Source organism: Notothenia rossii, assembly GCF_949606895.1.
Source record: "Notothenia rossii genome assembly, chromosome: 1".
NCBI lineage: Eukaryota > Metazoa > Chordata > Actinopteri > Perciformes > Nototheniidae > Notothenia > Notothenia rossii.
This window is the reverse complement of record NC_136912.1, coordinates 85,321,107-85,345,900: the sequence shown is the minus strand read 5'-3', so window position 1 is coordinate 85,345,900 and position 24,794 is coordinate 85,321,107. Positions and strand designations below refer to the sequence as shown.

The following is a 24,794-nucleotide window of genomic DNA, read 5'->3' as shown; positions in this document are numbered from 1 at the left end:
TACCATGAGGATTTTATGATGACCATCAAAACCAGTCAGCCAACTCTTCATCATCCTTCATCAGCCTTCATCGGCTTACAATAAACAGGGAGCACACATGGCTCACCTTTAATCCACAGTGCATGGCCATCATTTCAATAAAGACCAGTAGGATTTTGGACATTTGGCCACAGCCTTCTCAGGTGGGATTGTCTCTCCTATTTCATTTATTGCCCATTGAGAAAAAATGGTTTTGCCTTGGAATTCGTTGGTTAATCTTTTGAAGAATGATAGGTCACTTATTTTAGGATTCAAATACCAAAATGTATTCCGGTTGTATCCGTCACCATCTATCAATACAACTTTGATCTCTGTTCATAAGTGTGACATGGGATGAATGACACTGCACTTCATCTGTTGCTGGCCAGGTATAAAGTGAATTAATTACAGCAGTTATCTGGGTGTGACACTGAACTTTAACCCTCAGCTCATTTTCTCAGGTACTTTCTTGTTCCCATATCTTCCTACCTCTCTCACTCTCTCTGTCTTTTCCTCTTGCTCACACACACAAAAGCAGTCCTTTAGCTCTTACTCCCTTTTGTCCTCTGACTTCTTTAGTTGATTTTCAACCTTGACGCCGTTTGACGCTCTCTTTCTTTCTTCACTTCTGTTGGTAAAATACCGAAGAGGACACTGTATTTTACATTCTACATATCATAAACTGGTAGGTCTACATTTCATTTTTTGCCTTGATAAAAATTGTTCTCTTTGGTTTTCTAGTGCAGTAAATGATTATGGTGCCTAAAACTAGGAGCATCTCACTGTGTGTGACTGGTAATGTAGTCTAGAGAGAGATTGTTCATTTACCATTCAGACATCTGAACCATGACAGACTGTAACACGGGTAACCTTTCATACCCGCAGTCGTGGTTATTCATCAACGAGCGCAGCTCAGAGAAGAAATGTGTCGCTGATAAGGACTCTGCGTTGGTGTCAGGATACAAAGGTGGTTTTGGGGGAAGGAGCAAGAGGAGGGTGGGGGGAGGGGGAAGCAGAAGATGGACATAGCACAGGTAGTGAGGAGCGTAGCGTAGAAGTTGTCTATGATTATTTATTATTGAGATGGCAGTGGAGCTGAATGAGTGGAGCTGCTAATCTAACTCTGAGCCTGATGGACAGAACACAATTACCCTGAGAGTGGGAGGTGGGAGAAAGAGGGGAGGCTAGAGTGCCAGCAAACCCCCCCCCCTCCACCGTCGTTTTTTCTTTCTTTTTTCTTTCCTTTTGCCTGGCGGACTTTATTGTAGCTGCAGATGATTTCTGGGCATTAAGCTCCTGTTGGCAGCATCCTGTTTATTGAGTCACACACACACACACACACACACACACACACACACACACACACACACACACACACACACACACACACACACACACACACACACACACACACACACACACACACACACACACACACACACACACACACACACACACACACACACACACACACACACACACACACACACACAGCCCGATGCTCACATCACCCACTCGCGCCTGTTGGCAGCGCCCCATTTACGGACGACCAATTTACCGCCTGCTCCCTTCGCCTCCTTTCCTCCAGTCTCTGGTATGGCTTCAGATTTCTGTCTAAATCCAGACACACTAAGCCGTGTTCACATCCTTCTCTGCTGCTACTTTTAGCTCGCGCGCTGATTCCAGGTCAAACCGCCACTACAGTGTTCACGATGGCTTTTGATTTGCGCTGCTCTTTCTTTCATGTTGTCTGTGTGTGTAAGAGGCAGATCATTTGTACAGTTGAAGCTACACATGTGCTTTGTGGGGGGAAATGTGCTTGTTCTGCCCTCCAGGGACTGTAGCTTAGATGTAGAACTTTTCCCCGACTTTCCGGAGAAACAACCTTATGTCTGGAGCTTTAGTCTGGAGAGCGATGCTGCAGACAGTTTTTCATTTTCAGTCTCAAAGTCTTGTTTCTTGCTCATTTTCACCAGCAGACTGGTTGGCTTGGCTTGCAATGGTTGCACTTCTTCAGTTAGTGAGGGGGTGGTGCTCTCAAAGGTGTATTTGTATTTGTCAGAATATAAACTAATCTTAAAAGTGTTTCATGATTTTATTTTTAATCATACACTCAAAGTACAACCAGCGGAACATGTCTTTAAATCTTGTGTTTTGTAGTAAAAAAAATGTAATTATTGTGTAAAAGGAGTTGGGGTAGGGGGGTTTCTGATCCAAGTTGAGGATTAACAAACTGCCTTTATTAAACACTAGCTCCAGATGCTGCCTGAAAGACTTCACAGCTAGAAGAACAAATTCAGAGAACAAAAAGGAAAGAGAGGGACAGAGGGGGACGTGTTCAGGGTCGGAGCTGAAGCCGTTCAAACTCCATCCTTTCTCTTCTGATTTTACTTCCTTGGGCTTTTTTTCTCACCCCTTTTACCCCGTGCTCATTATCTGTTCACCCTCTCTGTGTTCCCTCTCCCCTCACTTTCTTCCCGCTCTGTTCATTTCTCCTCCCTCTAACCCCTCTCTCTTTATACCCACTCTCTCTCTCTCTCTCTCTCTCTCTCTCTCCATCCATTTGGTGGAACAGTGCTGCTGATAATGCCTGTAATTGGAGTGACTCACACTTTTCCAGTGTGTTTGGACCAGATAAAGAATATTGTCAGCATTTTGCCGACATGGCCTCTGCTGGCAGAATTAAATGGACTCTGTTCTGTTCTGTCTGCAGCAAATTAAAAGCCTCTCAATTTATCTGTTCTCGCTCGAAGCTCACAGGGGCCTCCTATTCACACAGAAACACCGTGGAGAGGGGGAGGAAGAGAAAAAGGGAGATTTCCCCCTTTCCCAAGAAGTACCAATCTTTTCGTTTTCTTCAAGTCTGCACTCAGTCACTGTTAGATGGAGAGGGAGAGGGAGAGAGGTCAAGACTGATAGTCCAAGGAGAGGTGGAAAGCAGCTCAGAAGGTAGTCTGATTCGTTATTATACACGTCACCGTGCAGCTGTCTCCTGCTGTCTTTGTACTTCAGCGTTTGTGTATGAAAGGAGCTTGTCTGCATTTATGTCTGCATGTTAATGTGTGTGTTTTCATGCTTTCACACAACAGGGTTAGAGTGTGAATCTGAGGGTTTTTGGCTCCTTCGTTATCGTAGTCGCTGCCAGTCAACACTTCAGAATAAAGTAGTGGCAGATGGGCAAAGAAGGAATAGAAATCTGTGGCCAGAGGGGCCCACCAGGCGCTGGAGCGGGCCCAGGAGGGGCAACAAGTTTGGTAGTAGCGCTAAAGGAGAATTACACTTCCACCATGGCTTATACATTTTGGTTATCTTGCATTTGATAATATTAACATTGGAGGCCCCAACAACATGGGATGGTGCTACTTGCATGGATGTACATTATTAGCAACAATTATTTAAGACATTAAAAACGTCAATGGTCAAATTACTGTACATCCATTGCAGTTTACAAATCCTGTCCAATTTGAATTGCGGAAACATTTGGTTTTTGGTTGTTTTTAAGTATTTGACTAAACTGTTTGCTTGTTTACAACCTGTCAGATTGTCTGACTGCTTGTGTTTCTTTCCCCCAAATTGTTCTCATTACTTTACAGCATTCAACTTACTGAGTACAGCAACATAAATGATGGCTACCTACAACACCAAGATTGTAATTATCCAGAATTTCAGTTGACGGATTGATCGTTGTTCAAAACTCTTTGGTGTAGATTTTTGATTAAATGTCATTAAATGTCACCATTAGCTTTTTAAACCTGTTTAAACAATGATTGCATGATTGAAGAAGGAATTGGGAATGTTCCTTACGCAGTGTCCTTGTAGCCAAACATTATTGAAAGGAAGCAGGAAGTGTAGGTCATGTCTCACTGTTTGTTACCACGGGCAACATCCACTCAAGGCCCCGATCAGAAACAAGCTCATTCTCATGCCGTCTGAGAACTCCTGCAAGGTTTCGCCTGCCAAGAGTAAACACCCCCGACTGAAGCAAACCTCTCTCTCCCTCTCCCTCTCTGCAGCTCTCTGTGGGTGTGTGTGGGATGTTGTGTCAGGGCTAAAGCCCATCCCTCTCCCATGAGCCTGTGTGCCCACACACACCTGGCGCCTTCACGCACCCACCCGGCGCCCACACACCGACAGCCGGCACCGACGCTGTGAACTGGACCCTCGGAGCCCAGCGGAGCCAAGCGGAGCGGAGTCTAGCCAGTTGGAGCCTGAGGATGTCAACAGAGACAGAGCTCCAGCCAGCGGTCAGGCCCAGCAGCGTCAGACGGGACTCCAGAAGGAAAGGTAGGAACGTCCTTGGAACACTTTGAGGCATTGATGCTCTTGAGGTGATATGAATTCATATGTTTTCCCAAAGTTAAAGGCATCCCTTATCGTCTAGTACTTTACTTTCTTTGAGATGACATAATTTGTCTGAAGAAAACATTATTGAGAGTATATTAGAAAAACTTCAGAATCAGAATTCCTTTATTTAACCCACAACAGGGAATTGTACTTTATTTAACAGCAGAAGTTTAGTGCAGATAAAGTAAAGAGGATAGACTTACATATTACAACAACACCATTTTTTGAGTATGCACACGTTATTAATAATAAAAAACACAATAAGTAAAAAAGAAACAGCAGATAAGTACACCATGGTAAAAAAAAGTTGCAGTGTACTGTGTTAAGAAAAGAAGTATACCATAAAGTAGACCTAGCTGGTACTGTTTGCCGATTCTAAATATATTGAAAGAAAATATAAAGTGTGAATTGCACGAGGCTTAGGTTATATTGCACAAAGCATTATATTTGCACATTAGAGGTATTACAGTCTATGTGAGTGCGGTGGTCTACCAGGGGATGTGTGGTTATGCATAAGTACATTTTAAACCTGTACCCTAATTGCTGGTTAAAAAACACGCATACAAACACATACCTTTATCGGCTGCTCTTCCTCTTTAATCATGATTGATTTGGGTTGGACAACATAATGCAGCCCGGCTGTTGTTCATAGCTAATTAACAGGTGGGGGGGGGTATCTCGGTACAGTAGAGGTTGCTACCAAACAGGTGCAGGAATGTTGTGGTTGGTGTGAAGCAAACACATCCAGGTGTGTAAAGCTCCAGAGGCAGGTAGCTAGCAGGTGTATGAGAGCAGGCCTGGGTGGTGTCGGAGCAGAGGTGATGCCAGGGGCCGGGCTGGAAGCCATCACCCATCTGCTGGGGGGGGGGGGGGGGGGGGGGGGGGGGGGGGGGCAGAGCGACGCCAGAGCGACGCCTAGCAATCTCTGAATAAGCATCTGATTGATGTAGCAAGAACTCTGGACACCGTTGGGAGCGGCACTTAATGGATGCACAGAAACACACACACACACACACACACACACACACACACACACACACACACACACACACACACACACACACACACACACACACACACACACACACACACACACACACACACACACACACACACACACACACACACACACACTCACCTGCAGCAGATGCCTCATTGCACTTGGTGCTCCTCAGCCCCTGCAAACAAGCGTATGTTCCCCCATACACAGTGTGTGAGGGATGGCTGAATGCCTCTCATGTCCTATTTAGAAACACCATTGTTCTGCTGCAATAGAGATCATGTTCATCATTCAGACTACTCTCCATATGTGGGGAGATGCAGACAGACACACACACACACACACACACACACACACACACACACACACACACACACACACACACACACACACACACACACACACACACACACACACACACACACACACACACACACACACACACCTACACACACACACACACACACACACACACACACACACACACACACACACACACATACACACACACACACACACACACACACACACACACACATACACACACACACACACACTCACACACACTCACTAGGACTGGGATTGAAGCCCAGAAGAGCATATGAAAGGAAAGATGAATGGGTTGCCTTCAGCATTTAGACTTGAGGGTTTTTCAGCTTCTCATCTCTGCCCTCTCCCCTGTCTGTTTCTTTTGATTTGTCACATAAACACACACACACATGATGACACACACACACACACACACACACACACACACACACACACACACACACACACACACACACACACACACACAACCTGTCTGATTCTGTATCTTTTGTTTTTTAAATGGGATGTTTGTAGAATTGACGTTCTACACCTCTGTTTTGATCTGGGTCATTGTTCCGAACACACACACACACACACACACACACACACACACACACACACACACACACACACACACACACACACACACACACACACACACACACACACACACACACACACACACACACACACACACACACACACACACACCACACACCACACACCATACACCACACACACACTCAGCAGGGTGATGAAAGTCAAATGCAATCATATACCACACACAGGCAACAATCGTGCACTGGGAATAAGATAATGTTTCTGTTGTTGTGCTTTATGTGTATGACCTGAAATCCTCGTGTACATACAGAACACACACATGTTTCTGTTTCTGTGCAGCCCCTAGTTTTCATCTCTTGGGAGTGCCTGGATTTGAATGAGAATAGATCCTCTAAATAGCTGATCATCATTAGGGTGCAAACGGCAGCTCTGTTGCGAGAATCTCTGCATATCCGTTTCTAATATCCTTACTTTCCCTCCTCATCCTGCTCCTCCGCCCACTGCTCTGACTCCTGAATGACCTTGCCCTGAATGAGTGAGACACAGATCACGGGGAGAGAGAGTGAGAGAGACTAATGAGTCAATGTGAAGCAGAGCTGTTTAATCTCAGGCCTTTGTTTCGCGGTTCTGTGGTGAAGAATGGAATGAAATAGACTATGGGACTTCTGCGTGTCACACATTAATCAAAGCTGGTGTGTGACTGGGACTCTTTGCCTGTGAGTGCACGTGTGTGTGTTTTTTTTGTACACACAATTGTGTTTCATTTGTGAGCTTAGGGGTCATTCTTCTAAGAGAAGGTTTTTATTAAATCACCATGACAAGATCGAGATAACCTTCAAACTTTAGCATTTACATGACCTGAGGTGAATAAATGCCGCTTTGTGCTTCCTCTGACAATAAATTAGTCTGGCGTTATTCTTGAAGTTGAATAGTCTTTATTAATCCTCAATAAATCCGGAAAGATTACATCTGTCCACCTCTCTATCCCTCTCTCCAACCCCTCCTCCTTCCTCCCCCACCTCCTCTACTTATGTACCCTTCAAACCATATATATTTCAATATTAATGTAGCGGTTCGGCTGTAATTTAGACCACCGGTTGACTTCCTTATAGGTGTTAAACCCCTTTTATAGAGAAGCATATATATTTCATACCATTTCACAATTCACAGGTATTTTTAAACTCTTGAGTTGTTCAATTATTAACAATAATAATAATTTCAGTTTATTTCATTTAGACATTTTGTAGAAAGCTGAAATAGTCAGACTTTAAATGTAGCAGTTTTTCAGAAGTGGCCTGACACCTATTACAAGATTGCAATTTGTGCAACCTTGAAGTTATGCAAAGAGATAAGGCTGCGGTATATGCTTGGAGTGGATGTTTGTTAATTAGTATAGCCATGAGTTGTTTGGAAGGAAACACATTTTGAGATTCTCCATGATCAATAAAACATTGAGTTGACAGTCTGCCAGTGCAAAGACTTTTATGTGCATGTCAAATTAGAACAGCAAGCCAGTTTGACATTTGAGCCTAACAGCAGCAGACAGTTTTGTCTCCACTTAAAACTTTTACATCTCCGAGTCGACCTTGCTAATGAAGTACGATGAACCACGGACGCATTACTCTGGGGGAATCTTTGAATCGTATTTCTCACTTTTTTCACCGTGCAAGCAAATCATTTAGACATCACAACGTAGGATTCCAACAACACTGCCTTTTTTGTCGAGTGTAACAGACTACATCAAAGCTGTTAAAGCATGCTTAATGAACTTATGCTCTGATTTTGCTTAACACTCTAGAGGGGCTCTAGTCAAAACTGGGTATGGTGTGTCTCCTATCAACCTGAGACAGTGGAGTTCTATTTCTACAGTGCTTTAAAAGGGACCTATTATGCAAAATCCACTTTTTCATGTCTTGTATACATAAACATGTGTCCCCTCTGTGTAAAGAGACTCTGAAGGTTACAGGAAAAAAGATTCTCTCACTTTTTATCCTGACCCATTTATATAAAAACCTGTCTGAAAATGAGCTGATCAGATTTTGGCCACTTTATGATGTCATAACGATTTTTTGGCTTGTGTAACCATTAGCCAATAACCAACCAAAGTGTTAGGTGTGTTAATAATATCATTACATTTAAATAAAACATTTTTCTTAGGCGTATCTGTCTTTCGTGATTTGGCACCAATTATGATTACAAGTAATAATAACTTCCGCTGCTGTCACCACTCACAGTCAACAGTCATCGCAACGGAAAAATCACGACGCTCCCACAATGGGATTTGGCTGAGGATGTGTGTGGGTGTGTTTCTACTGTAGCTGGCAGTCAACTGCATGAAAAGAGTGGTTAAGGGTTATAGCTGTGCAGCTGTTAGCCTTTGTGCATGTATGTGTGTGTGGGGATATGTGTTTGCTCGTCTCTGGTGTGCGATTAGCAAACACATTATCTTCTTCGTGTGGATATTATGCACACATCCAGTCTATCTGGCACAATCACCGACGCGATTTACTCTCATATCTTTCCCTGGGGAATCTTAGAGCACAAACAACGGTATTTTGAGTGTGTGTGAGTGGCGTGCATGTGTGTGTCTTCTATGAGAGGTAATCAGATCTGTTCCCTCCAATCAGAAAGAGATTTAATTGAATTGGCTGTCTGCTGTTGTGTTTGTCAGTGGAGGCCAATAGTGGATAGGCGGGGATAGAAGACAACAACGACACTTTATGGCAGATAGTGGCACACACTTTCCAAAAATGGTTTTTCCAGCACTACAACTACATTTAGAGATAACTGCCTCCACTCTGTCCTCTCCTCCTATCTTCTGCCCTTCTCTCCCATCAGTTTATTTCTGGAAACCTAGTGATCTGTCCATCCCGCTCTCACCGTACACATCTATTTATCCACCCTCTTTTTTCAGCACTATGATCTTCTTCTTGGGAAGGTAAGGGTGGTGAGACGTGTTCAATGTATTTCCCATTCCCCTCAGAAAACCTGCATCATTTTTCTGTGCTGCTGCTGCTCCAATGACACACTCTTCTGCCCCTATGCCAGCTTTTAAACGTGACCACACTGAATAAGCATTCAAAAAAGATATCAGTGAAAGCCTTTTATGTGGTTTCCTGAGTCGTGTGTGTGTGTGTGTGTGTGTGTGTGTGTGTGTGTGTGTGTGTGTGTGTGTGTGTGTGTGTGTGTGTGTGTGTGTGTGTGTGTGTGTGTGTGTGTGTGTGTGTGTGTGTGTGTGTGTGTGTGTGTGTGTGTGTGTGTGTGTGTGTGTGTGTGTGTGTGTGTGTGTGTGTGTGTACTCTGTGATCCTCTCAGTATGTTCAGATTAGTCCTCTCCTGCACACTAGTTGGTGTGGCCGCAGCATCACTAACTACAGTCTCCATAGCAACAGTTTGCTCCCTGCTCATAATTTACACAAAAGAAAATGTCCCAATGTCACACACAGGCGCTAATACAGGCGGATACTCTCACCCTGCTGTGTGGCTGAAGGACTGTGTGTTGAAAGGACCTTTCTCATCTACAGGATGCTGTTTTCTATTTCAGTTTTCTGACAACACACAAGCAAAGCAGCCTGTCAGAGCTTATCAAAGCACATCAGTACTATGAGTTATAGCAAGTTGTGTATTGTTAAATAATATTGCATAACACCATTTATTTAATTTATGGAGGTGTTATTATTAATTGTTATTTAACCTCCATGTAGTGCCCTTTATCCCAGTGGGGCTCGAGACTAACTGAATTTTGGACACAGTAAACTCACATATTATATTTATCATATCAGTATTGTATATAGAACATATTTTTTTCCTGTTAATACTACAATGTGAACAACATGTTGAAATCTACATGTGGAGAGCTAGTTAACGTTAAATGTAGTACTATTTTGTTTTTGGGAAGGTTTCTTTTGCGAGAACGGTGGTTTGTTTTATTTTTGTTTTATATTTGAAGCGGTATCTAACTTATATTGAGACAAGTGGCATTTCACTGGTATTAGATTGACTACTTAATGTTTGGTACTGTGGCATCTCTAATATCTTTACTGTAACTCTTCTCAAAATGGAGTACAGTACAGACGAGTGTTACATGTATTTGTGCGTGTGATGATACTAGTAGGTAATACGTTGAGGAAACAGGAAAGAGTTAGAGACACAGAGACACATTCTGGCAGATGGCAGAGTCTCCTCTTCCCTTTCATCCTCTGTGATGTTCCTCAGCCCTCCTTTGCTCCGACCCTCTCTTCCAGGACCCCGGCTGAGAGAATGAAGGGAAGAGGTTCATTACGCAAGATGAGACACAGAAAGACAGAGAGGGGAAGGACAACAACTTCAAGTGGTTCCATATTTTGGAAGAGATGACAGACATGAGAGAGGGCTTTGTTCTGGCACGCTTGCCTCGGCATGAAAGGAGGACTGGTGTGTTTTGAGGAGTTACCTATGTTTCCTAATGCTTTGAGTGAAGGGCCTCTAGTGTTTGAGGGTCCCCCACGCAGACATATACACACAGGCACACCTCCTGTTCCCACAGAACAGGGGATTTAGAAAACAAATCGTTTTTACATTTTTCAGTTAGAAGTGTTTTTAAGTGTTTGAACAGACTTAATAGTTACTTTGTGTGTATGTGTGAATGTATTCAGGTGAGGGACTTACAGATAAACAGCAAGGATTTTTTGTTTTACTTTCTCTGAGAAAATAAAGTTTTTTTGGTGGAAGCTCACTATTCAGGGCTCAGAAAACTTGCTCTTCTTTTGCTGCACTATATGGACATTTGTGCGCGTGTGTGTGTGTGTGTGTGTGTGTGTGTGTGTGTGTGTGTGTGTGTGTGTGTGTGTGTGTGTGTGTGTGTGTGTGTGTGTGTGCGCGCTCAGGGTCGACCGACAGTGCAGTCCATGAGGGGAACCGCTTCAGCGTTGCATGACAGGATGCTAGCGGCTTGTTTACATAGCCCACTCTCTGATAGCCTGTCAGAGCCCAGAACACACACAGCTGCACACACTAAATGCACACACACACACACACACACACACACACACACACACACACACACACACACACACACACACACACACACACACACACACACACACACACACACACACACACACACACACACACACACACACACACACACACACACACACACACACACACACACACACACACACACACACACACACACACACAGAGTAAGGATGCTTCCTCGCAGGCCATGTTTCCCTTCGTTAGTGAGACCAATTACCTTGTAATTAAAGCCAGGGTGGGAAACAAGCTTTAGCACTCAGAGTCCTACACTGACAGAGGGATGCATGCTGGGAGGGGGAGAGAGAGTTCACGGGACTGAGAAATTCCTCATGGTGGCACACCTATTGTTGGATTTTATTAAATGGAGAAAATAAAAAAAGATAAGAGGAAATGAACGGGAACAAGACTATGATTAAATCCACTTATTCTTACATGCTGGGTTCTTATGCATGTTTCGTGTGAATAAGATGAAATCCATTGCCTCAGATCAAAACATGATGATGTGAATAGCAGTGGATATCAACTCCTAAAAACAAAGTGTTGGACATACAGTGAATTCTATTTAATTTTGCAACATCACCCGGGTTTATTTTGCTCATAAAATCCAGAAGCATGTCTTGTTATGGTGAAAAACAGCTTTGCCACTGAGAATAAAACCATGCTGGAGTACAGAGGCTCAGAGCAGGGAGTTGTATTGGTTTGCCCTTGGTGCAGTATGAAAAGCTTCAAGCATTTCCTAAAATTCTTCTTCACTGCATACAAGTAAGTGAGAAATGGAATTAACTCTTGCCATGATTCTCTGTTTGCACACAAAAGCCTCAGTGGGCTTGTAAATGGATACAGAGATCTCTGCCAAAAAAATAACAAGAAAAAAGTCAGCCAGGCCCATGGCGAGTGTGTGCGTATCTGAGACGGCTCAATAAAGCAAAATCTGTGCTAGGGCTGGGGGACATAGTTTAAAGAATAACATCTCAATATTTGTATCTTTACTAAAGGGTAATAGGCCAATGATTTCTGCCAAACCAGAATTTTATAAATGTAATATTTCTGCACAGCGTTGCACGATTTGTGACTCTCTTACAAATAATCCCCCTTTGAAATAAACAGCAGGTTTTCAATTAACCAAATCAATTCAGTAAATCTACAAAAGAAAATAGTTGTTTTGCTGTTTCTTCAAAAATAAATGTAAAGCTGCATTGATGAGAATCTGGCCAACTTTAAATCTGTGAGAAGAAACTTTCAAATGTGTAACCCTCATGATGTAAAGTTAAACCATTCTAAGAAACTGATCATCAAGTTTAGCTGTACTGACTTCAACACTGCAGATGAATCCATAGAGGCTAGAATTAGCGACCCAGTTGCACTAAAGTTTAAACAATAAGATCATAGAGTAGGCACGATGTATTCAAGAGAGTGGTGTAGCATTACATAAAAGCCCTAACGAGGTATAAGAGTAAGACTATCAGACAGGAACTACTTTCAAACACAAAATGTCTTTTTGAAGAAGTTGTATTTTACTTTCAATACAAAAGGTAAACATGGCATAAAGAAAGCAAGTTTACCTTTTTATTCTCTTGACCTACAGAATGTCAGACAGTGCCTTTGTTGTCAAATCCTAAAACTATATCTTCGAGGTGTGTTTCTTCCCCTAACTCCCATACAAGTCAAAAGTTTACTCAAGGTGACTTTGACGTTGGCTGTGGTGTTGGGGGTAATGGGACAATGTGTCGTGTCTGTCCCTGACATATGTTTCAGTGCTAATGTTTTTCTGCCGGTGAGGGTAGCTGTGGATGCTTCAGGACGTTACACATGCGTGCACACACACTGTCACACCGCTCAGGTCTCTGGCTCTGCTGCTGTCATCCAGGTCAGAGGGGTGGGGAGATGTAAAAAGTAGCAATGGAGAGAGAGAAGAAATGTAAAAAAAACACACCACTATAAGTCTTACGTTCCTTGGTTCATCTCTAAAGCCATCTTTCTTTATGAACTAGCTCAAAAGAAGCATCTTTAATTTGTCTGTGTTTTCACAACAGTCATGTTTCAAATAAGACAGAAAAAAGACATCCCAGACAGTACTCATTTATTTGATGAGTGGCAACAGTACTTTGTAATCTCATTTTAAACCAGACGTTTCACTTCAGCAACCACAGCTATGTTTTTGTAAGATGCACATATGCGTATACTCAGTGAAGTGTGAGCTTTTGTGTGCCAAATCAATCGCCCGGAATGTAGCATGAGCAGAAGGGGGAAACTTGTTGTTTTCTTGGCACATGCTGTTTGTGGGTTTAACAGAGTCTGCGTGAGAGTCAGTATGAGTGAGAGCTTCATACAAAACAAGTCTCTGATAGGTAAAGAAAACACACGCACACATTCGGCATCACGGTTTTGAAGCAGGATTAATTGGAAATGAACTGCTGGGTTCCCTCATGTGCTGTTGAGTGTTTGTTGGGAACCATCCCAGCTGTAGTTAAGAGCCTCTGGGTGCTTCTTCATCTGAAGCACAGAGAACAAGCTACTCTCTTTTCTAGCTGCTGCACACAATACAGGCTGAAAATAAGCAGTGGCATCAGCTTGTGTGCCACATTTCAGAGGAATATTAGATTGTTCAAAGACATCAGTAACCAACAAATCACAAAGAGTCCATCTTTCTTCTACATATAGAACTGCTAAATCTCAGAGTCATTCTTACCCAGTGGCCTCGATCTAATTTTCTGATTCTGGGCTCGATTACTCAAACTGTTTGTTGAAAAGGATAAACACATATTGATTTATATCATTATTTCAATATGTATTTAATCTAAATGTAACCCGACCACAGGCGAAGAGTCTTGCAGAGACAAAAAGGGGGGAGGGCTTTTTTGATGGAGTTGAGGGTAGAAGGGGAACTTGTTGGTGGAGAGTGATGAAGGGGCACACATGAGCCAGGTGGTTAAAGGCCAGGGGCGATGCTAGGGGCTTCCCTCCAGGACGAGAGGTACTGTACCAGCAGTCAACTGCCATCTATCACCTGAGTGTGTGTGTCAGTGTCTGAATGTGTGTGTGTGAGAGAAGAGAGTGGGGGGGGGGCCTGTCATAATGCTCTAATCCTGAGTGACATTTATCCAATGGAGGCTTCGCTCATTCATCCATCCATCACGTTCTATCCCTCCTTTCAATCCTTTGCTCTGCGCTTTATGTCTTTCCCTCCCTCTCTGCTTGTTGCTTCAGACAGACAGTCAAACCAACCCTGCATACCAAGTACTTACGTCACACACACACACACACACACACACACACACACTGAAATTACAACTCCGGCGTAGCATTGGAGATGTGGTTTTACATTTTTAGTTGTACAGATGTGTGTGTGTGTGTGTGTGTGTGTGTGTGTGTGTGTGTGTGTGTGTGTGTGTGTGTGTGTGTGTGTGTGTGTGTGTGTGTGTGTGTGTGTGTGTGTGTGTGTGTGTGTGTGTGTGTGTGTGTGTGTGTGTGTGTGTGTGTGTGTGTGTGTGTGTGTGTGTGTGTGTTCATCAGCCATGACAGATGAAATGGGAGATGCTTGCCTTAGTTGTGTTTGAAGCTCAGCGGGGTCACAGCAGTAACAGACATGTATTTACAGCACACTGAAAGCTCCCCCAGCTGACACATGCACACACTCACAAGGAGGTCTTTCATGCGACAAGCTCCCAAAAGGTAATAATATAAAACACTCAGCAGGAGAAGTAACCCCGGACCCCTTCTACCCTTTTCTCTCTTTCCTCCCCTCTTGGCCTTTCTCCACTGCTCCCCCTCTCTGTGTTGCTCTCCCTCCGTGTGCTAAGTATAGCAGCAGTAATGGTGATGGATGCAGATGGAGGGGGCAGGTCTTAAATGTCAAACTCAAATGAAAACCAGTGTTCCACTGAGACAAAAGCAGCTGGACACATCCAGTGTTATTTAACACTTGTACACTTACAAGCAACCACTCACAGATGAGGTTCTGCACTGCCCCAGACTATGTTATAATGAAAGAAATGGACGCTCAGACCAGTGCAAACTAATTTGAATGAAATGATGTTCTTAGAGAATATCATAGTTGCTCTTGTAAGCAGTCAAAAGGATGCAGTATGAGTAGCAGCATTACCGGCATGTTAGTGGTTAATTACACAGGGTGGGTTATAAGATAAGATAATTGGGAAATGTTTGCGTTGCAACAGCAAAAAAACACACAGGCATTGCACATAAGTAGAAATTAAAGAGTAAAAAAACAATACTAGAATTTAAACATCTCAAAATTGAATTAAAGCAGCATTAAAATGTGGAAAATATACAGCTGACAGTGAAGATAAGACATCCATAAACTCTGACAATCATCAGAGCTGCTGAAGCTGCTTGTCTATGTGTGTTCTCGCCTATATGCTAATTACAAACGACTATCTCTACTTTAATGAAGGCAATATTTATGTCTTCAAACTTGCAATGAACAGAAACCATCCTCCGCAGCCGAATGCGACAAAAGAGAGCTTTTCGTCTTCCTCTCTCCAAATGAAGGACAGATGTTCATCAGCTCTTTTGTCTCTGAAGACTTTGAGGCAGACAGTCGTGATATACTCTCTGTAGGACTGAGTGTGTCTGCTCAATGATTCAGAGGGATGAGCTCATCCACACCATATTAACGGGTGAGTCAGTGTGTAGGTTTTTTTTATCAATGGAGAACAGAGTGTTTATTCTACTCTGCACATTTTTCACAAAGTTGCTATATCAGGTCTTTACAGGGCAGGGCTATTAATGCAAGGGCAAACCCAGCATGAGAATCCTTGTATTTATCCGATAATGAGGCTGTTTGTAGCCTTAAATGTCTTCAAACGATGTCCAGCCCCTATAATCCCGCCTAAGTGTGATTTAATTGAGATGATGCAAATAAAGCATTTAAAAAATGGGCTTTCTTGTGTTTTTATGTGTGGGCCAGAAGACAAAGCCGAGGGAGGTGGGAGATTAGTGTCGGACAAAGGTGATTCAGTGGAGCCATACAGTCTAACGCGATGCTTTGTCTGTGGTTAAAGGGCTCATTTTCTACTATACTGCAATACTGTAGGGACTCTGCATGAATGAAGAGAGGAGGAGTAGGACCTCTCCATCACTCCGACTATGACCTTCCAAGAGTCACGCTGCTATCGAGTACAGAACTAATGCCTCAATATATTATGGGAATATGCTGCATTATCATTATGCCTCTCCTTCTCACTATCGCTCTCCCAGTCTTTCTCTCAAACTCTGAAACACAATGCAAAGACACACACACACACACATTCAGGAGTGTTTCTCCTATACAATATTTGATGATGAAATATTTGCGCACTGCAGGTTGGAGAAACATAGAGAAACAGAACAGGAGAAAAATGGAGAGTAGGGCTGCTCGATTATGGCAAAAATCATAATCTCGATTATTTGGGTCAATAATTGATATCACGATTATTAAAAACGATTTAACGATTTACTTTGAAAACATCCATTTATTGGAGATTTTTTTTTTGAACAGTATGTTTTTAACAGTTGATTACCGTGAACTTTATGTATAACTCAACTGAAAAACCAAAAAGAAAAAAAAAAAATTAATAATAATAATACAAAAATAATCGTTTTATTTCGATTACGTTGTTTTTGTAATCGTTGCAAGCCATCATCGTGATTGCGATTCAAATACGATGAATTGAGCAGCCCTAATGGAGAGAGCAAGTGAGTTGAGCCTCGTGAGCGGCTATTCTTCCTGTCTGCTCTGTATTGTATGTGAAGCAGTAGTTGTAGTCACTTCAGGAGATAACATATAGACTTCCCGGACGAGAGCAAGGTCAACACAGGCGCCATAGCGACACTCACTAATGCATGTGCACAATGCCCACAATCTTGCACACAATAGAGGGTGAGGAGAGAGGGAGGACAGAGGGAGATAAGCGCAAAATGTCACCACATTATTTTTCAGGAGAGGAGAGCAGTCACATTTTTAACTCTAATCCCGCCAAATGTTCATTGATTCACGTGTCATGGTGTATTGATGGATGCCATTCATACGATACCAGAGTTCAATGCCTCCGATCTAAAATAACAAGATGTTGCTACCATCAGTAGCTTTGACCTGTGCTGTGTTGTTTTTTTTGTAAGATTACTGTTGAAGTCTTTCATGGTCCGTGTGATTGATGATCTCGAGTTAATGGAACTGGTCTGAGTTAGATGGAGGTCCTTGACTGGAAGATGTACTATAGACTTCAGAGTGTGTGTGTGTTTGTGTGTGTGTGTGTGCAGGGCAGGATCGCAGCGAGTCGACTCTCATCAGGCGTTTTAAGGGCGATGGCGTCCGCTACAAGGCCAAGCTCATCGGCCTGGACGAGGTCACTGCCGCCCGTGGAGACAAACTCTGCCAGGACTCGATGATGAAGCTCAAGGTAAGGAGGGTCTCTTTCCTCTTCTCTTTTCTCTCTGTTGATGTGTCGTAAATAAAAAAATGTACCTGCTCTTTGAAGTTACTGCCTAAAGCTTGCTTCTATGTAGATCTAAGTAGGAAACATAGATGAAAATGAGGATGCTAGGATGGGGAAGTACACATTGTGTATGAATAAGAAGGGGATCGTTGAGAATGTCTCCACAAGAACAGGAGAAATAAGCCATTTATTTATGCCTTTATAATATATGAAACCCTAACAAAGAAGCTGACTTATATATTATTACTGTAAGTTGCAGATGGAGAACACTTTTCTTTATTACCTGGACCTTACAGTGAATACAAAATCTTTCTTATTTTTACACAAATGTATGCTGAGAGAAAACGATGAGCCCCTTATTCATTATTAATCGTCCTTTATCACACGGGATCATCGCACTGCAGGAGATATTCGAATAGAGAAAATTGCATTTACGTTTTGTTTGTATGTAGTGAAAACTCTATCCAGCCGGGGTGTAGAAGGGTGAGGAGAGGAGAGACAGCCCATTGATCAAACAGCTTCCCTCCTCCTCATTTATTCAGACAGGAAATCCATCAACTCTTTTTCTCTGATCTCCCCACCTCTTCTTTCATACTGCTCCTCCCTCTTCTCGCCCGACTCTCAATTGTCTGATCTCGCGCCTTTCTTTTCTTCTGCTTTTGTGACTCCCCTATGCAAATGGTGTCGGGGTGGATGTTTGAGGGAGTGCCACCGTTAGATACACTTGTAGAGTTATAAATCAGTTATGTTGTCATCAATTGTTGCAATTTACCTTTTCGCTGTGTCTGCCTTCTCCGCTATTATTGATTTCCTACAATGCTTCTCAGCAGGTAAGGTTTTGCATTCACCTGAACAGAGCAACCATAGCTTGATACTAGATAAGACATATTTGGTGGATGTTTGTGTTCCACCTTAAATAGCTTTTATAGCTTTCAAAGATTTAAATGGACTATTCTTACTTCTGTGGATCGGGGGAATGATATCACTTCCTCTTTGGTGATTTCCTTCAACTGGCAGTTATTGGACAGTTAAAGAAATATCCATGTATGGGCTTACATTCCCATGAATTAAAATCATATGTTTCTGTCCTGCTTCTAACATTGTTTCTTCTTGATGTGTGCGTGTCCTCAGGGTATAGCAGCAGGAGCGCGGTCTAAAGGAGACCACAAACAGAAAGTGTTTCTGACCATCTCCTTTGGAGGGATCAAGATCTTTGATGAGAAGTCAGGGGTAAGCTCAGAAGTGTGTGTGTGTGTGTGTGTGTGTGTGTGTGTGTGTGTGTGTGTGTGTGTGTGTGTGTGTGTGTGTGTGTGTGTGTGTGTGTGTGTGTGTGTGTGTGTGTGTGTGTGTGTGTGTGTGTGTGTGTGTGTGTGTGTGTGTGTGTGTGTGTGTGTGTGTGTGTGTGTGTGTGTGTGTGTGTGTGTGTGTGTGTGTGTGTGTGTGTGTGTGTGTGTGTGTGTTTCCTCTGTAATGAGGCATCTCCTTGAGAGGGAGGGGCCCCTGGGGAAATCATAAGGCCCTAATTGAAACCCTGAGAACAAGGCCTCCGTAGATGAGAGAACATGGCTATCCTATTGTGTGCCTCTCTTTAAACAGCGACAACACTGGTTCTGGATTACGCCTCAGGATTATACATTTTCCATCTCACATCGCTGCTTTTGTGCTTGACCGAATGTCTATGTACGATTTGATGTCCAACTGATATGATTCCCCCGCTTTTTTTACATTTTTGTAATCACTCTGCAAGTCTTCTACTGAAGAGAGGTACCTGAATGATCCAAAAAAAAAAAACACAAAAAGCAACATAGTTTATCTATATTTCACTGGTGTAGAGATTTATAGACAAGTCTGGCACTCATGGGACCATTCATAAATAAAGGACACTCTATGGACAGCTTAACCGTGAAGTCAGCTGTCAAATACCAGAGAGAGTACACATGCATGCATCTCAGGGGAAAGTTGCCATTAGAGCGCAGTGATTTCTTTCTCAAGGATCCTCTGACAGATATTGTCCAGGTTCGATTGTCCAGGTTCGATTCCCCAACTGGCCTTATCTGTCATACTATCCTTGAGCAAGAAATATAACGCCTACATTTCCCAGGACACTTAGCGCTGTGGCTGGAGGACAGCCTCATTGAAGGGGCCATTTCACCATCATTTGTGTTAATAATAGAAAAGTCAGATTCAATCCCAGAAACTCCTAGAAATATTGGTTTTGAGGGACTCCGTTTGCTCACTGCAGACCACTCAGAGCAACTGTGCATGTTACATTTGATATTTTTGGCAGCTGGAGTGAAATTGTTCAAACATAATAGACAGTATGTGGAAGAGGGATATTGTTGTTAAAGGATACAGGGAGAGGATTTGGGAATTTGGCAAAAAGGTGACAATCAAGTTATTTTAGCCCAGAAAGTGGTGTTTTTTTGTATTTTAAAATGTATTGAATATTATTATTTAAAAACTCTGAGAACCAGGAAGGGCACTGTGTGGCTTAATTTCAAATGTGATAGTAAATAATAATACAAATCATTATGAAAAAACATAATGAAGCATTTTCATCTGCTCTTCCTACTCCTCCTGGGCCACACACACACACACACACCTTGCTGTTGTGTGTGTGAAGTAAGTGAACCCAGTGGTAATTTATAAATGAAGGGTATCAGGCAGGCAGGACAGTAACCAGTGGCCTCCCACATGGCAGCCATATTGCCTGCTGCCAAACTCATCCCTCAGCAGTCCAATCCCTCTTTTTTATAACCCTCATTCCTCTCCGTCTCATTCCCCTTCCTGATGCTTCAGACCCTATACGGTGAAAGATTGAGAGGGATAAAGAGAAGCAACCGGAGATAGATTGAGAGGTAAAGAGTCAAAGAGGATACCGTGTAGAAGTGAAGAAACAAGAAAAAGGGCGAAAAAGAGAAGGTGAGAAGAAACAAGAATGTGAAAAAGACAGATAAAGGGAGGGTGAGAGGGAGGGACAAAGACAGACTAAGACAGAGTTAGAGGGATAGCTAGAGAATCAGTGAACATATGTCAAAGTAAAGCTGTCTATAGAGAGACTTTGTCCTCTGTCTCCACACATTAATATTAACTATAGAGATATGCTGTCCTTACTATCAGGCCTTCAACCACTTCTAATGGCTTGGGACGGGGGGGGGGGAGAGGGGGAGTCGGAGGGAGAGAGAATGACTGCTGAGGTTCAGGGTTCTTGACAGTCCCGTTCCCCTCCTGTGCATCAGTCAGCCAGATGGGCGGATGTATGTATGGGTGAGAGAATGGATGGATGGCCTCTCTGTTGGAGGAGGGAAGGTCGTGCAGGATGGAGGGAGGTGATGCTTGAGATGGAGGAGAAGAAGAGGGGAGACATTAATCTAGCAGAGGGCAGACCGGCATGTCTCTCTCTTTCTCTGCCAGCCTCTCTCCACACGCATACACACATTAAGACACGAGCACACTACACACTTCAGCCCTTTTTGTCTTTCTAGTCAGGTCAAGAACTCACAAGAGTGAAGGGCTGAGCTCACCAGCCTGCCGCGCCCTCAGAGGTGAAATCAGAAAGATCAAATTAGTCGAGTTCAGCCAGCGCAAAGGACTATGTATAAAAGAAAAGGTAGCTTGAATGAAAGCAATGTAGAAAAAATACCCTAAAGCAAAGTATGCCAGACGGAGACATGGAAACAAAACAGATGAGGTAAGAGCCAGAAAAACTGGTGATTCCTTCCAGTCTATTCCATACATCCACATTGGGTCCTATCCGAGGGGATCAACTGAGGGTCAAGCTTGACTGGATGAACGTTGGGTTACATTTGTAATGTATGTCTAAAGCAGAGGTAATATCGGGGAACAAAGGAAGTAAGACTAAGTAAGGGCAATTTCTCAAAAAAGCAAGGAAAAATGTGTGAAAAGTGTTTGTTTGGGTGGGGGACTTTTTTCCAGCTGAGCACCTTACTATGTGTATGCTGTATGTGTGTGTTCACCTTTCTTGTCACAACTCTGTGTCAAACCGTTAGATTTTAAATCAGGATTCATTCCAGGGTAGGAACAGTTGATCTTATGTGCATGCGCCTTTCTGTCAGTGACTGACAAAGAGCTCTCTTAGTTAATGCTAAATGCAAATCTCAGGCCTCTCCCGGTTGGAGACTGGACAGCGTCTTGTGTCTCTGGGGTCTCCCCTTCAGGAGGGCCATGTGAAGAGCTCTGAAGAGGGAGAGAAGGACTGTAGCTGCTGCTTCTCTTGCCCACTTCCAGCGTCAGGGAATATCTTGGTTTAGTTCTTCTGAAGGGCAAACCGCTCAAACTCAGAAACACCGACACTGTGTGAGAGAGAGATTGTGAGAGAGAGAGAGAGAGAGAGAGAGAGAGAGAGAGAGAGAGAGGGAAAGAGGGAAAAATAGAGTACACAGTCAGTATTGGGCTTTTCGATAAAACAACCTGTTTTTGCAAACAATCCACTTCCCCAGAGAATACATCTGTTTAAGCAACTTTGAGCACCATCTGATAGTTGGTGCTGCCAGACATGTCGGCTCCTGCAGCGGCCAGCCTTCTGGGATTTAATCTTACTGTTGTGTCCAAAACTTACCAACAACAAAAACATTTAGATTATGTTTGCAAAAACTATGCCTCATTATTAAGAGATCTAAGTAGACATTGTTGTGCCAATGAACAGCTCAGTGGTGTTGACAATGTAAAGTTAGCAAAAAGAGTAAGCAAGTTACAAAAACAGCAGTGTTGTTTGAGTGCTGTCTAAGATTGCTTATATTTATTTTTCAATTAAATTAAGTACAATTTCCTCTGGTTTTAGAGTATGTGTGCATGACATTAATGGAAGCTCAATTAGGAAAAGTCCAAAGGCAAAAGCCATTTTTAACAGTGCGTTGCCATTGCCAATTAGAAGATGAGGGTTCATACGGAGTCCATTTTTACATTCAGTTTCATCATTAATGTCACATGGTTATTTTCTTTTCTCTTTGAGGTTTAGGAGATTTATGGGTAAAAAAAGCCAGGTGCATCCCCTTCATGGTTTCCTCTACCAAGTTCCTTGTCAAACACTTGCATGGATGTTAAATCTGTGTATCAACACATATGGTAGCATACTGTTGGCCTCCCCTGACAAACTAGGTACTGACTGCAAGCTTATGCAAATTGTGTCTACTCCTCTTAGAAGATTTTGCTACCAAGACGAAGTAGAGCAATTGAATTCTCGTTCTCAGCTGTGAATCAGAGTCTCTCTTTGTCACCTCACCACCCACCCAGAGTTAATTCAATAACCTCTGCAAATGAACTGTGTGTGTGTGTGTGTGTGTGTGTGTGTGTGTGTGTGTGTGTGTGTGTGTGTGTGTGTGTGTGTGTGTGTGTGTGTGTGTGTGTGTGTGTGTGTGTGTGTGTGTGTGTGTGTGTGTGTGTGTGTGTGTGTGTGTGTCGGGTGCAAACGTTTGCGCGTAGCTTTCATTTTCAGGTCAATCAGAGCTGATAATAATAATCATTACTCTAATTATTAAATTTAGAAGACATGACTCCTACAATGATTATCTATTTCTTCTGGGGCCCTCTGTGTGTGTGTGTGTGTGTGTGTGTGTGTGTGTGTGTGTGTGTGTGTGTGTGTGTGTGTGTGTGTGTGTGTGTGTGTGTGTGTGTGTGTGTGTGTGTGTGTGTGTGTGTGTGTGTGTGTGTGTGTGTGTGTGTGTGTGTGTGTGTGTGTGTGTGTGTGTGTGTGTGTGTGTGTGTGTATCTTAAATTGGTGTCACTCTGTTCTGCCCTGTCTTAGGTCTGGAATAGCTTCAAAGAGAGCAGATGTGTGTGTTTAGCCTCTGATGTATAGAGCTGCAGCATGCACTGAAGGGCTACTGGGTCATTATGGTGACTGTGTGCCTCTGCTCCCAGCATGCAGTTGGCCTAGACAATAACAACAAAGCAGACATTTAGTGTGACTTAACAGGGGGCTATTGCACATTAAGTTGTGACTGGGTTTGTGTGTGTGATTGTGTGTGTTGTGAGTAAGGGCACAGATGAAGTGATCAAGTCGACAGCTTGCCGAGCTGTGATTGTCACTGATCCCCCCCCCCCTCTGTCCTCGGGAAAACAGTGCCATCTGCCACGGGCAATGCCAGCTTGGCACTCTCCACCCAGGCTAAACTAGAGAGGGCAGAGGAGCTCCAACAGTTTAATATCAGTTGCAAGGTCTCCTTGTCAGGGTGTCTGTCTCTGTGTGTACACTTGGGGGAGTTTGAATGTGGTGTTCTGATTCCCACAGATTTTTGGAAAAGTGAACAAGGAGAATTATTCTGTCAGTTTTTGTAATTGTGTTAGTTAAATAATAATAATAATTAACTTTTTGATATTAGTTTGTATACCTGAAAGTTAATTCAATCAATTAATCAAGCAATGTCATTCACGATCTGTTATTCGCAAAACATTATTTTCATTAAGTGATTTCCAAGGGTGGCAAATATTAATACTTCAGAAAAATGCAGTTTTTTTTTCAAACCATTTCCATTTTAAAACTGATTTTAAATGTATTTGGTTGTTATAAATATTGGAACAACTATTGGAGAATACAATCTGAGAATTCATGAATGAAGTCATTATATCAGTCAGAAAGCTGCAGTTCATTGGCATGATGTTGTACATTTTAGATCCAAAGTAATATCACCTGGGTAATGCTTCAACCAGCCCATAAGGCTCTGTCTACATGATTTATTAAACATTCTGTGTCATACCTCGCTTCAGGTCCTCCAGCATCATCATGCGGTCCACGAGATCTCCTACATTGCCAAGGACATCACGGACCACCGAGCCTTTGGCTACGTCTGCGGGAAGGAAGGGAACCACCGCTTCGTCGCTATCAAGACCGCACAGTCGGTAAGTGTCTGTGTGTACGCAGCTGTGTGTGCAGGTGGCACCATACACCCGATGTCTGTAGGTTAATGTATGATTCATCTGGGTCTTTTTTCAATCGCACAAACCTCTTGACATTTAGATAAGGACCCTTGAACACGGTCTCATGTCCCTTTGTGCTTTTCATCAAACAAAAAATACTCTCTGGAGCTCTAGGCGTGTGTGTTAGTTCTATGTGTGTATGGAGGGTTCACATTCAGTCCTGCTGCAACATA

General features: G+C 42.9%; 1 protein-coding gene across 1 annotated transcript in view; it reads left to right on the top strand.

The window, feature by feature from the left end:
* Positions 1-404: 404 nt before the first annotated feature.
* The window catches only part of dab1a (DAB adaptor protein 1a), a gene marked incomplete at its 3' end in the record, with an annotated part of 39,628 nt that continues 15,238 nt past the window's right edge, over positions 405-24,794 (top strand). The window contains exons 1-5 of the mRNA XM_079650731.1: positions 405-703; positions 4,032-4,302; positions 17,510-17,649; positions 18,817-18,915; positions 24,412-24,543. Coding sequence (XP_079506857.1) covers positions 4,233-4,302; positions 17,510-17,649; positions 18,817-18,915; positions 24,412-24,543 — 441 coding nt within the window. The 5' untranslated portion in view covers positions 405-703; positions 4,032-4,232. The remainder of the gene's footprint in view (positions 704-4,031; positions 4,303-17,509; positions 17,650-18,816; positions 18,916-24,411; positions 24,544-24,794) is intronic.